Below are 14,478 nucleotides of genomic sequence, written 5' to 3' on the forward strand. Positions count from 1 at the left end.
ATTTTCTATCAAGTGAAGACTGGGGAGAGGGAGCGGTCCCCCCCCCCCCCCCGCAGAGTTAATGTCGGAAAGAGGCTGGTTTTATGAAAGGGGAGGAAAAAGAAAGTTGTGATTTCTTCTGTGCATGGTCCTTCATCTTGTCCTGTACTAATTACCCGTTTCAGGGCTTACGGTTTCTGTTGGCCACTGTGGGCTGTATCTCTTCTAATCTCTGAAAATGGATGCTTTACGTTAGCATTAAGAATTTCAGTGACCTACCAGACTGCCATGCCACAACAAAGAGATTGCAAAATGAATGTAATACACAAATTTGTAGTACCTTATTTCATTAAAGACAGTACTTTTTAAGCAGTTTAAAAAACTTTGTACCATTACCTTACAGCATGACATTACAGGCCGATCTCTTGTACGTATCAATGAAACCACTCTCCTGAGGCTTGGGATTGACAACGCTGAACACAGGCAAGAAATCTTGAGGGAAATAATGAAATTGCGGTTGAAGACGGACATAATTGAAATCAGGGATCTGGAAAGGAGGAATAACATGAACTATGATTAAACTGAACAATTAATTGTACTGAAGAGAAATGAAACTCAGAGATGAGGAATGTATTGTTTTAATATCATTTCTATCACTCTTTTGGCTCTATCATCAAAACAGCCAAGCGATGACAAGAAGACTATTACGACTTAAAAAAAGACGCTACTATTTGCGTAATGTGATATCCAAACTTCTAATTTCACAATCAGCTCTATGTAATAACTCAGACACATCTCAAAATTCTCAGTGCCAAGATTCTGACTAGATCTGTACAAAGCAGGTATGCATGCAGGGTAAGAGATTGTCTCAAACAAAGTAGACTGTATTATAATCCTGTTTAGTGTAATGTAAATAACACTATATCTTCCAGCATGTGGGAAGCTCGGGAAACAAATTCTTATTTTGCTTGTGACCATGTGAAAACCTGCGAGTGTTTAATGATTTCAATTTGCTGTGTAGTCTTGTTAAGTATAATACTTCAAAGAAACTGTAATACTCTTTTTTTTTAAATAAAGTTCTTTCTTGTGTTTATAATTGTTAATAAGGGTCAAAATGTGTTTGCAAATCAGTTGGCCAGACAAGTTATTTAAGTCATCAGAAAAGGGTGGCTTAATATTTTCTGTCACCTCCTTTCAGCACATACTTAACTTCTGCTGTTGTATAATTGGTCCTAAATACACATGGACCATGCATAAGGTAATGGCAAAATATATCAAATTTAAAAGATTATTATTGTTGCGACTTACAAATTTATGGAGCTCAGCTTCTTTGGGCATGATTTGCCATTTCCTCTGTGCCATAAGTGACTTAAGTGACAATGCCAGAATTCCAATATAATTTCAAATGCCAATTGGGGAATTAGTCACCAGTCACTGCAAACCACATTTCATGACCCATTTTACATTTACATTTATTTTCATTTCATTGATCCAATCCTTCCATGTAGGTCTGGATATAAAATATGTCACCCCTGCTTAATATGTTCTACAAAAGTACAAGTGAACCAGCATATGACTTCCTGACCGTACACTTCTTCCTTTCTGCATTTGCTGCCTGCAGCTATTCCCAAATGCTCATCAAGAAAACAGCACCCTGCCAGCCAGGGACAATCAGTACTTGGCTTTATAGTACCCTAGAAACTTGTACTGAACATGAGTTTAGACCTAGCAGGAAGAATACAACTCATTTGAAATGCAATGCCTTGAACAGAAAAAATGTACAATGTGGTAACACCCTCATGCCAATACTGTAAATTGTTTATGCCTCTCAGGCAACATTGACCACAGATATCAAATTAAGTTCAATAGCAGTTTCTTTTAATAATATCAGAAATATATATTCCTTACAGTGTTCATGTTCCTATTTGCTGTTGACAAACATACAAAGCATACAATCTTTTTTCTTCATTTAGCTTCTTATCACAATCTTTCTGATTCTTGTCAGTCATGATAAAGCACATCTAATATAGTATTAAAAAGATAAAAATGCATAAAGAATATTTCTGAACACTTCAATAATAAAGTGTTCTTGTCTCTCATCTAATCTATGAACACAGTATTCAAATGACTTAACTGCAATTTACATACTCCATTACATACACATAATCATTGTACAACACTGCCATCAATTTCTAGTGTTCTCACAACTTGAAGTCTGCAACTTTTATACCACTTGGTACAGATTCTTCAGTGTCCAATTTTCTGTGAAGGTTAACTCTAGAAATTCTATGCATTTCCAATAAATGGATATGTGGTCACCTTTATGGTCCAGGAATTTTACCAATAAAATGTCCCCAGAAGACTGGGTGGACCCTACAGTTGTTCTAGACACACAGCCCCCCAGACAAAAAAAGAAAAAAACCCCTACGCCAAGAACCAAATTCCAGTTCTCAAAGCTAGAACTATGCTATGGATAACCTAAGAGGTAAAACTGGCCATAATTATGAATGCACTATACTGAAGCCACAGAAAGAAGTCTCATGGATCAAAATCAAACTGAATTATTACACTTCCTAAAGTATTGTATTGTATTTATTAGTATTCATCAATCCATTCGGGGTACATGACCATTGGATATGGAACGTGTACTCATAATCCCCTCCAGCCTAGCAATCTGTTTTTGGTAGATACTTGTTAGCTACAAATGCTGAGTGTTGAAATATCTCTACTTTAAATTTTCCTCAGTCCAATGTTCAAATTTACAACTCCCAAAGAAATATTCAACTAGTTTCACTGTATTTATAAAACAAATTCTTTATCACCCCATTTTTCTTGAAGCCTTTACTTCTCTGGGTTTGATATTTTAAAATTTAATTTGGAGGAAAGGTCCAATTAGAAGTTATTCTTTCAAAATCTTGTTTAAAATGCTTTCTATAAAATTGTATGAAATTTGCTGTTGGTGCAATCTGTTATTTTCTTCACTGCTTTATCATCTTGCATGGGTACAGCACACTGTCCCCACAAATTTCATTGCAGGCGGCATTAAAACTGTGTTAATCTCGTCTTTTCTTCACAAAGCAATTTACATTATGAAAAGAGCATTGAGGTATAAATTCCTTCCTATACAGGTTCCTTGGGCAGTTTCTTTGTATGTGGAATATCTAAAGCTTTCATTCTCACACTAAACTGTAAAACTGTGTTGTTACATGACATCCTAAAAGTGCAGACAGTAGAGAGAGATTGAGGTTCTTGCTGTGTTGAGTGTAAGGACTGTGATACCATTTAAGAAGGTAGTTTGGTACCAACATTCTGGAGGAACTGGGGGCCTCTGGCATACACCTTGATGCAATTATACCAGACCCTTAAGACAGATGCCACACTCACATGTTTCTCCAAAACATTCATACCAACATACCAAACTGCATAGAGTTGCATGCCTGAAGACTGTAAACATTTTGGTGTATACTGCAGACACCATGTTCATTTTTCTGAATGACTGAAATGTATACCAGAACAGTGGAACAGGTTCAAAACAAAATGTGCCTAAATTCCAAAAGTTAAGGTAGACATCAGACAAAAGATGAAAAAGCCAAAGAACAAGAAACATAGTGACAGACTAATTTCGTTTCCTTCTATATTTTAATCCAATATTTTCCTGTTCAGAGACCGTATGACTGATTAGCAGTTCATAAATATTCATAAAATACAAAATATCATCACAGCTCATGTCTGTCTGCACCAAGGATGAACAAACCAGACTTCTCAAGCCACAAATAGTTTCTGAACTCTCAAATACAGACTACAAAATAAATTACTATATGTATGAATACTTCTTAGGCATTTCTTCCAAGAGTGTCTTAAATGTTCATGATGAAGAGACATGCCCACTGTAGCTTCTGACTCAGAGTGCTCCTGCACGTCTAAATCTGCTAAACGAGTGAACAAAATTAGATTCGAGATTCTCATGACATTCTGAAGATCACTGTTTTCTGAGAAGTAACAACATGTAATTTGGCATACTACTACAAACATTTTGGAGATCACCGCCTCCTCCATCTTCAGGTAAGAAGAATACACTGTCCTATAAAAAATTATCAATGATATATGGGGGGAGGGAGAAGAGTGACGCAACGGGAGCAGTGCAAAATGAATGGGATTGCTGTTAGGCTCTTCCCATCTAAAAGTACAACCCTTCTCAGAATTACAAGATCTTAATCATAATACATTGCCCCCACTGGTTTGCTCTTAGCTTCAGTCTGTGTCCTCCCTTCCTATGTCATTATTTCTTACCACACAGCTTACTCCTCTACCCTGAAGATGGAGGCAGAAGATTCCTCCAAAATGCTAGTAACTATAAAATTAAATGGCATCACATACCAGAGGACAGTAAGCTTCATTGTTACTTATTACCTTTTCATCCACTGAGTTCAATACTTTTAAGAACTACAATTAACACTTAAAAAAATAATAAAACAAAAAAAAAATCTGTGATTTTAGTTCACAAGCGAACTATACCGACCAAGTGACCGCCACTTGTCAGCGAAGTTTGGTGCCAACTTTTGCGGATAGAGGATGTTGCGTGGTCAGCACAACGAATCCCCACGGCAATTAATTTCGGACTACAAAAAATAATATAAACGAAAATCATGAATCATAAAGAATGTTAAGAAGACTGTTTATGCATGCACATAAACACATGAAGTTACTTTGTGTACCATGAAATAATGAACAGAAATGACATGACAAAGTTTAAAAAATACTGGGATAAAATCAAATGCAAATTAAATGTACATTCCTGTCTGAAATTGACTAGAATTCCTTTCTGGCCAACTAGATATGGAAGCCTCGATGTTATTACCGCAAATCTTAAAAAGAAGAGACTTATAAATATCTTTTACTCTAACTTTACAATACAGTGACCATGTATTTAACCTTCTCTGATATAATCACAGAGGTCAAATGCTTATTGACTTTTGTGAACGAAATGGANGCCAAACTTGTTGCTGGATTGATGCTCTAGTTACATGACTGAGTCTTCTGGGATGTTCAACCATGTGAAGGTGGAGTTAGGATCCAACATTTTAGAAACTGTCCTGTCGCCATCACCTGCAGATGATATGATGAATAATGCAGCCTGCTTTCAGTTCTCCCAGAAGAAGATATTAAGGGAACAGTGGGCCAAGTTAGACAGTCAGTGATGACCTGTCCTGGTGTAGGCTGATGGGTGGCAAGTTGGCACAACCAAGTGTGTTGGTGCAGTAGTAACACCTTAGATTCATCTTTGACAGATGCACACTGTGCTCTTGGCACTCCCAGCATGGAATGCTGAGGAAACAGTGGAACACGTTAGATGGTTTGTAGTATTCTCTCCAAGTATTGGCCACTGGCAAGAACAGCGGACAGGACCAAGCAGGTTGACACAGCTGCAATGCCAAAAATTGCCTTTGGGAGCTGCTAGGTTTGAATTTCAGACAGGATAATGGATATCTTAACTGAGTTTCCTTTATGGTTTTCCTGTAGCTTCAGGCAAATTCTGGGATACTGACCACTTCGTTTCAAATGATTTAAAATTCATCAATTACCGTATCATTCAGTGCTATATAATGTACATACCGACTGTACAGTAAAATAACCAATAAGAGAAAGTGGGCAGGGTTAGATGATGGATTACCACAATCCATTATCCTGTGTATTTCAGCATTACAGCTTACAAGATCTAACACAAATCTAACCTAAACCAAACTAATCTAAAATATCCTTAACTTGTCATCAAATTAATCTTCATCTAAATATAAGGCAAAAATATTGCATGTAACTTCACTGTTACATAAATACACAGAATATCATGCAAGAGAAAATTGACATAAATAACTGGTCACTGTGCTGTAAAGATGTACCAAATACTGCTACAATAATATGCAATACATAGTTAAAATTACATATCTCATTTCTCACTAAGTGAATGTGTTATGTTATGAATATCACACTACAAAATACATATTAAAAGCAATGTCACGTTTCAATTAAGATATTCCTTTATCAGTTTTGAAAAAGAAAAACATTTGTACCTCTAAATTCCATCAGATGCTTTGTACTATAATTGTTACAAAAAGAAATCCTGTTCTAACATACAGTTTACAATATTCACTAAAAATTATGGAGAATTAGGACCCAAAATTAGTGAATGACTGAAGTATTCCACAGCCCAAATCAGCTGACAGTTCCTCTCTCAAGGAACGAACCTCATTATTTTGAGTGCCTTCATCACAGGAATTCTGATCTGAATCTCTTTCGCTATTGTTTTCTGGAGATTCTGCAGTATCTTGACCTTCATGTTGCTGCTGCTGGTGTTGCTGTTGTTGTTCTTGTTGTTGTTGTTGTTGCTGCTGGTGATTGTGATGGTGTTGTTGCTGCTGTTGTTGAAGAAGGAACTGATTCTGGAGTACACTTCCCACTATTGGAATAAGTGCCATGAGCTGACATCCGACCTTCCTATCGAATTCAAGGCGTTGCTTTTCTATCTCCAAATGTTCTCTCTCAACATCCAACAACTGCTGAAGAAGACTTGTTACTTCAGATTGCTCTTGCTGTGGTCTTGTGTCTGGACTATTTGGTAGTGAATCCTCTCTGTGTCTTGATCTCCCAACGGTGGGTCGTTGAAGCCGCTGCCGTTTGGGCTCTTCACTACCAGCCGTTGGTTCATCGTCATCTCCATATTTTGCCTTGTGTAAAGCAGCTGAACTACTAACCCTGCTGGTCGATGATGGTCCTGCAATGACTGGTGTTGATGATGTGATAGTCAGGCCTTGCATTGGTGATGAGGCTATATAATTTCCGACAGTGTCTCCATCATCATCATCATCACAGCCTGAACTGAAACGGTGAAGTTTACATATTAAAGTACTGTTTTTTCCAGCCAGTACACATGCCAACAAACTTTGTAAAAAGTCACAACTTTGCCAATGCATCTTATGTTTTGACCCTGAGGTCGAAATTGGGCATCAGAGTAGAGAAAATAGCCGTTGTTTGCAGTATTCACTCTTCCAATACTCATAGGACTCAAATGAATACACTTCGCTAGTACATCTACCACATAAAAAAAAGTAAAGCTATCCCTGTAACAGGCTGTGAAGGCCTATAGGGTTGTGAGACATCGAGGCTCCCACATTTTCTAGACAATCGGCTCAAAGATGGCGGTAAGGTTGTCAGCCTTACACACCGGCCGTGCTTTACTCCCCAGGAAAATTATTTAATTAATTCCTGGCACTCATTTCTGTTAGAGGCTGAGTGAACCCCAGGGCCACAGTGCAGCTGGAAGTATTAGGTCAATTGAAAAAGAATCCAATGACCTCATTGGAACTTGAACCCGCGACCTTTTGGCTTGTAGCATAGTCCCTCAACCAACTATGCTACCGCGTGCCCCAGTACATCTACCACATTCAGAAAGTAAATTAATTTTTTGTCTGCTGGGGAACTGACTGTGAACAGTACTCTGTGACACTTTCACACTTATTAGCAACAAAAGTCCAACATCACTATACAGTATACTGTGCCTATTTCATGTCTGGTGACCTTTAGTATGAGACTAAGTCAATAAGTAAGTTACAAACGGATATAGAACTTAAACAAATAAAGAGTACTGATTTGAAAAATGCTTTTATTTCTCAATATAATCTCCCTGTACATTGAGGCACTTGTCCCATCATTTCACAAGCCCCTGAAAACCAGCAGCATAAAATTCTTTTAGATACTGATGGAACCAGGCGGTGACTTCCCTTTCTACAGCTTCATCATCAAGAAAATGTTCAACCGAAATATGATGTTTAAGAGGGCTGAACAAATGGGAGTTGCTTGGAGCAAGACTCATCACCTGTTACAATTCGGACTAACATATCGTGTCCTTCATCGTGTTTGCGATTGAGATGCTGTAATGCCAGACCCATTCTTTGCATTTTGTGTTGTGGGGTCAGCATGCTCGGCACCCATCGTGCACAGACTTTGTGAAAACCTAACCTGTCATGCGACTTCTGTTTGTTCAACCCTCTTAAACATCATCTTTCGGCTGAACATTTTCCCGACGATGAAACTGTAGAAAGGGAGGTCACCGCCTGGTTCCGACAGCAGCCCAAAGAATTTTATGCTGCTGGTTTTCAGGGGCTTGTGCATAGATAAGACAGCATAAATGGTCCCTGTTATTATGCCTACACACTTTGCACCTTCATAAAATGTTCTGTCATGCACTTGAATTCCCTTCTGGAGAAACAACAAATTTGAAACAAGAAACTTTAAAGTCCAGCCTCCTCTGCAGGGCATCAAATGCATTTCTGAGAAGAATGTTCAGGCCTAGCATTAATTTCATCCAATCTCCCTTCAATAGGCACTTGGCATTTTGATTTTTTTTCCCCTCTTAGTAACTCTATCTGTCCAGATTTATTTACATCTGTATAGACAGAACTGGGATCTCTACGTGGGTACTTTACATGCTCACATGTTTCTAACTGTAATTCACCAACATTATCTCAAAGGCTGCACCATAGCTTAAGCGGTTAGTCGCTGGCTTCCCACCACTGCAGTCTAGTCAAGTGGGATTTGTGATGGACACAGTGGCGCTGGGGCAGGTCCCCCCCCCCCGAGTACTTCGGTTTCCCCTGCCAATCCTCATTCCATCAAATTCTCCATAAGCATTATCACCAGTACAGGTACAGTAAGACATATGGAAGCTGACGTGCCAAGGGGACCTAATATGGATTCCACCTCACACTATATGAAATCTTAACTATTGTAATCTACTGTAAACAATTTTAAGTATTGTAACTTTATTCTCTTATTGTAACAATAATAGAGACAAAATAAATAAATAAAATAAATAAAATATGTAGTGGTTCTATATACTAAGCAACAGGAATGCCTGAATATTTGATACAGTAACATGGGCTTGGGATTATACTTGACAGGCACTTAACACATAAGCTTGCTTCTTGGTAGCAGGTTCAAACGTTTAATGGGGTCAGACTAGAGAGAAATTACAATGTGTACAGGTTACTGGCCTGTCAACTATGCCACAACTTTGAATTCATACAGGATGAGATGATGTGAACAGTGTGTCCTTTCTGCTTGACTGGTCAGAGCATCTGTGACAGGTTCTCTGATGACCTCCCTGTATGTCACTACGGTATCTATTTCATGTCAGACATGCTATGTTATCTTTATGAGACACCCATGTGCTACAGCCTGCTTATATATTGGTAAAGTGCAGATTACAGTATAGTCTCATCTAATCTAAGCTCAACTACGATAACTCAAGATAACCTAACAAAACGAAGTATAATGTAAAGGAAACAGTTTAAAATAAAAAAACGCATGCACTGGAGCATAGCTCTGGGAAGTACCAGTATCACCATCCACAATTTAACCTAATTATTACTCTATTTAATCCAAAATCATTAAGCGTTTGAAACAGGTAAAATTTTATTAATACCTGTGACTGTCGTTACTGTACTTCGAGTTTATAATATCTTCCACGTCAACTACTTCCTTCTTTATCTCTTTTCTTGGAAAACCATTCATGCCTATACTATATCTGTGGGCTGTCATTCCATCACCAAGAATAGCATCCATGGCTTTAAAATGATGCCAGTCAGGATCAGTAATTAGGCCAGTGCTAAGAGTCTTCTTTATCCTGTGATATATACACTTCAAATTTCTGATTCTTGTCGTAATCTCCTCTGGAGTCCGATAAAAACCATACTGCTGCATCATTGACGCAAGCTGAATCATTATTGGCGCTTTCCTGTGACAGGCACTCATCTGGGTCTGAATAGACGGGCTACCCCATAACTGAATCAGAAGCTTCGTTTCATCTTCACGAAAGTTTGTGGTTCTTTTCTTTTGCATCGTCATTTTTTAAATGCTCACGGAAGAAGCGTTACTTTTAACACAATAGTTTATCAATACATTTCTGGTATACAGCGATCAATATAACAAAATCTCAAATGATTAGGAACTAAATTCGAGGAGGGCAGATTATCACTTCCATCGACGGAAAGTACAATAATTAAATCATAACTCTAATTTAATTAATTCACTTCTTTGCCTCACTTCCAAACGTCAATTTGAGCCGCCATTACAAAAAACACAGCTGTCGTGCAGTGCTGCCACATGGACAATCACAAAATATCTCCTTATATTTACACATAAACGGAACTATAGAAATTATAATTTATTATTTTCTGGGGAAAAAGATATCAACACTGAATTATAATAACAACTAAATTTTGGAAACATTGTGCTGGTAAAACATTTTCGTAACCAGGCTACTAGACTGCAAATTACTTAATTCCAGCCCTTCGCATTTCCTTCTGTTATAGTATCGACCGCCTCTGTGGTCTAGTGGTCAGAGTTCGATTCCCGGCGCTACGAGTTTTTTTTTCTGAGAAGTAGTGGGTCTGGAAAGGGGTCTACTAAGCCTCGTGATGATAATCGAAGGGCTATTTTCAGGAAATAGCGGATCCGGTCTAGAAAGCCGAAATTAACGGCTGTGGGGATTCGTTGTGCTGACTACTTGACACCCTCTTTCCACAAAAGTTGGCACTAACTTTGCCGACAAGCGGCGGTCGCTCGGTTGGTATAGTTCGCTTGCGGACTAAAATCACGGAGTTTGTAATATCGACAATTGATGACATATGTAGTCAATATCTGTCTGCCAATGTGAAATCCTACACTAATAATATAGTTGAATCACAGATAAATCAGTGTGTATTCTCTCCTAATGTGTAATTAAAATGATTTTCAATCAAACTTGTAATTGTGTTCGGTTGGGTTACGTTAGGTTTAGACTAAGACTGAGGAACCCGGATAGCTCAGTCGGTATAGCGACGAGGTATGGGCTCGACACTGAGGTAGATTCTTGACAAAGACAAACGATTTCTTTCTGCTCCAAACCGTCCAGACCGGCTCTGGGACCCACTACCCTCCTATTCAATGAGTACCGTGGGCTCCTTCCCCTGGAGGAAAGCGGCCCAAGTCAACAACGGTGGGGCTATACTTCCACTCCTTATTGTCTTCATGGTATTAATTAATGTTGTGCCTGCGCTTAATTAAGCACAGACAAAACTTCACTTGTTTATGATAGACATTTCCCTCACCCGTTGCTCTCTATAGCATATAAGTTAATCATTGGCAGAAACACGAAAAACTGCATTTTATTATTAAACTTTACTTCTATCACTTTTACTTCTTAGTTTTATATTAATGTCCTTGCATCCATTTGAGCAGCTACCTGTGCAATCTGCAGTGCAAATGTTTGTGCATCCAAGTGCACAGTCCTGCACAGGGGCTTGTATATGCAATGACAGCATAGCTAAAAGCGAAGTTGTTGAGAGTTTGCAGTTTGTTTCAGAGCTGCTTAGAGATTAGTTGAATGGAGGCCTGTTCAGTACAAGTAAAGTAGTGTAGGTTAGGTGGACTTTGGGTTTCGCATGGACAACTCGTTTGGGTTCCACTTCTGAGTTAGATCCATGCATCTGTCTAAGTCTGTCCCAAGAAGTTCTTGCTTTTCGATTATAATATTAAGGGGAAGAATCTGAGACATGGACATCTGGAGACTGCCACTTTTTCATTAAGTGTGATTGATGTCCATGCTTTATGCTAACTGTCTTACAGTGTATACACTTTTTCACCTTATTCTTCAATTCCACACTACATATTTCAGCACTAATATGATGTCTGTTGGGAAAAAATCAGTATCAGGAAGTGTTCTCAAAAGCCACCAGTGATGGAATTCGTTGTAGAATCCATGTTAAGGCACTGGAGTATGGTTTAGAAGTTGCGTGGTTCGAAGGTGTGACTGTTTTTGTGAAAGAAACAATGTAAGAAATTTGTCCCTGTAGGAGGTAAGTGGTACTATGTGAGGAAGGCGAAGGTAACAAATTTGTATAGATCCGGTGGTACATAGGTAAGACATTGGCGTAGTATTGTGAAGGTACCAGGTTTGAGACCACTGTGGCTTTTGTCAATAGAAATTGAAAAGTGAATAAATAAATACGATTTCTCTGCAGCTATAAACCAAGTCGTAGCATATGAGGAGGATCGCAGAAAGTTGTAGGGTAGATGTTCTGGTAGCCTATGGGTAAGGCACTGGAGTTGTGATTGAAAGGTCCGGTGTTCGAAAACGCAAGAATTTTTGTAATGAGATTTTTATGGAATTATATAACGAGATGTAACATAAGAGGAAGGTTAAAAGTTAAAAACTTCCGTGGCATTGATGGCCTATTGGTAAAATACCGGAGTAGTGTGTAGACGTTCCGAAGTTCGGAACCAGAGAAATTTTTATAAAATACAAATTTAGTTAATAAGATTTTTCTGTAATCACAACAACAGACGTAACATAAGAGGAAGATTGAAGAGAGGAAATCTTCGTGGCACGGGTGGTCTAAGGGTAAGACACCGGCCTAGTAAACACGATTTCGAAGGTTCGAAACCAAGTATAGTTTTGTGATTTAGAATATAAGTTAATTGATTTTTCTGGAATTAAAACCGAAGATGTAGCTTAAGAGGAAGATTAAAGGTCAAAAATTTCCGTGCCATTGGTGGCCTATTGGTAAAACACCGGCGTAGTGAACCAGAGTTGGAAGGTTCGAGACCAAGTATAGTTTTGTGATTTAGAAAGTAAGTTAATTGATTTTTCTGGATTTATAACCGAAGATGTAGCATAAGAGGAAGATAAAAGTAAATAAATTTCAGTGGAGCTGGTGGTCTTGGGGTAAGACATCAGCTTAGTGTTCAGAAGGTCCCTGGTTCAAAACCAGTAGGATTTTTGTGAAAAAGAAATGAAAAGAAGAAATTAGTGAAGAGGGAGACGGCAAAGGAAGGCCGGGGGGGGGAGGGAAGCTTTTTGCGGCCGCTTAAAACACTCGCCTTAGCGACTTGCGTCGCCCCACCTCCGCCCCCGACCACCCACCCCTACAGGTTACTTGAAGTTATTCACTTGAGACCATACTAATTCAGCGAGATTTAAGAAAGTATAAATTAAACTGTAAGCGCCATCTGTCGACTACAACCTCATGGAAAACCACGAAGTGTAGTAAAACATGTGGCCGCTCAATACACTGGCCTAACTGACTCGCGTCGCCCCACCTCCGCCCACCAACCACCCACCCTTAGAGGGTTACTTCAAGTTATTCACTTGAGACAAAGATCATTCAGTGAGAGTTAAGAAGATAATGTTTTAAACTCTAGCGCCATCTGTTGAACATTACAACATCTGTTCAACAGATGGCGCTGCACTTTTATTTCATACTTGCTTAACTCTCGATGATGTAACTGGGTCTCAAGTTATTAACTTTCTGCGTGACCCAAAGAGCGGTCGTGGGTACGGTCCACGCTTCGCCATCTCTGTAGTATTGTTCAAGAGATGGCGCTTTTTATGATCTCATATGAATACTAAGGAAGCGATCCCATGCTTCGCCATCTGTGGAATAACGTTCAACAGATGGCGCTACTTTTGTGTTTCATATGAATACGAATACCATGGAAACGTAGAACACTCACCAGCACTTGGGTTCACGCAGAAAGTTAATAACTTGAGATCAAGCTAAATCCGGGAGAGATATCAAGAATATCTAAAACTTTAGCGCCATCTGTTGAACATTACTCCACAAGTGATTAACTTTCTTCAGAGGAGCGGTTTACACAGCCCAATAAGATACTAAGATGATACATTTTAACTACACTTCGTAGTCCACCGATGGCGCTACAGTTATTTCATATTTTCTTGTTAAATCTCACTGATTTATCTTGGGCTCAAGTTATTAACTTTCTGCGTGACCCCAAGTGCGGACGTGGGTACGGTCCCATGCTTCGCCATCTGTTGAGTAATGTTCAACAGATGGCTATTTGTATTATTTCATATGAACATGAATACGATGGAAGCGGTCCCATGCTTCGCCCTCTGTGGAGTAACGTTCAGCAGATGGCGCTACTTTTTTATTTCATATGAATATGAATACTATGGAAGCGTGGAACTTCAACTTCACCAGTTCGTATGAAATAAAACGGTAGCGCCATCTGTTAAAAATTACTCCACAGATGGCGAAGCATGGGATCGCTTCCTTAATATTCATATGAAATCATAAAAATCGCCATCTCTTGAACAATACTCCAGAGATGGCGTAGCGTGGACCGTATCCACGACCGCTCTTGGGGTCAGGCAGAAAGTTAATAACTTGAGACCCAGTTACATCATCGAGAGTTAAGCAAGTATGAAATAAAAGTGCAGCGCCATCTGTTGAACAGATGTTGTAATGTTCAACAGATGGCGCTAGAGTTTAAAACATTATCTTCTTAACTCTCACTGAATGATCTTTGTCTCAAGTGAATAACTTGAAGTAACCCTCTAAGGGTGGGTGGTTGGTGGGCGGAGGTGGGGCGACGCGAGTCGCAAAAAATCATCCCTCCATGAGGTTTTAGTCTACAGATGGCGCTTACAGTTTTATTTATACT

General features: G+C 39.0%; 2 protein-coding genes across 2 annotated transcripts in view; one reads left to right on the top strand and one right to left on the bottom strand.

Annotated features, from left to right (window-relative positions):
• Nucleotides 1-1,815, top strand: part of LOC111863673 (protein aveugle) — a 2,701-nt gene extending 886 nt beyond the window's left edge. The window contains exon 3 of the mRNA XM_023850196.1: nt 383-1,815. Within this exon, the coding sequence (XP_023705964.1) occupies nt 383-559 (177 nt within the window). The 3' untranslated portion in view covers nt 560-1,815. The remainder of the gene's footprint in view (nt 1-382) is intronic.
• Nucleotides 1,816-4,975: 3,160 nt separating this feature from the next.
• On the bottom strand, nt 4,976-10,095 carry LOC111863637 (myb-like protein Q). Its single transcript, XM_023850134.2, has 2 exons — nt 9,458-10,095; nt 4,976-6,852 (listed from the first exon to the last, which is right to left on the bottom strand). Exons 1-2 carry the CDS (start codon nt 9,877-9,879, stop codon nt 6,144-6,146), a joined length of 1,131 nt encoding a protein of 376 aa, XP_023705902.1. The 5' UTR covers nt 9,880-10,095; the 3' UTR covers nt 4,976-6,143.
• Between the last annotated feature and the right edge of the window lie 4,383 nt (nt 10,096-14,478).

The sequence above is a fragment of the Cryptotermes secundus genome, unplaced genomic scaffold (genome assembly GCF_002891405.2).
Source record: "Cryptotermes secundus unplaced genomic scaffold, Csec_1.0 scaffold1705, whole genome shotgun sequence".
NCBI classification, from domain to species: Eukaryota; Metazoa; Arthropoda; class Insecta; order Blattodea; family Kalotermitidae; genus Cryptotermes; species Cryptotermes secundus.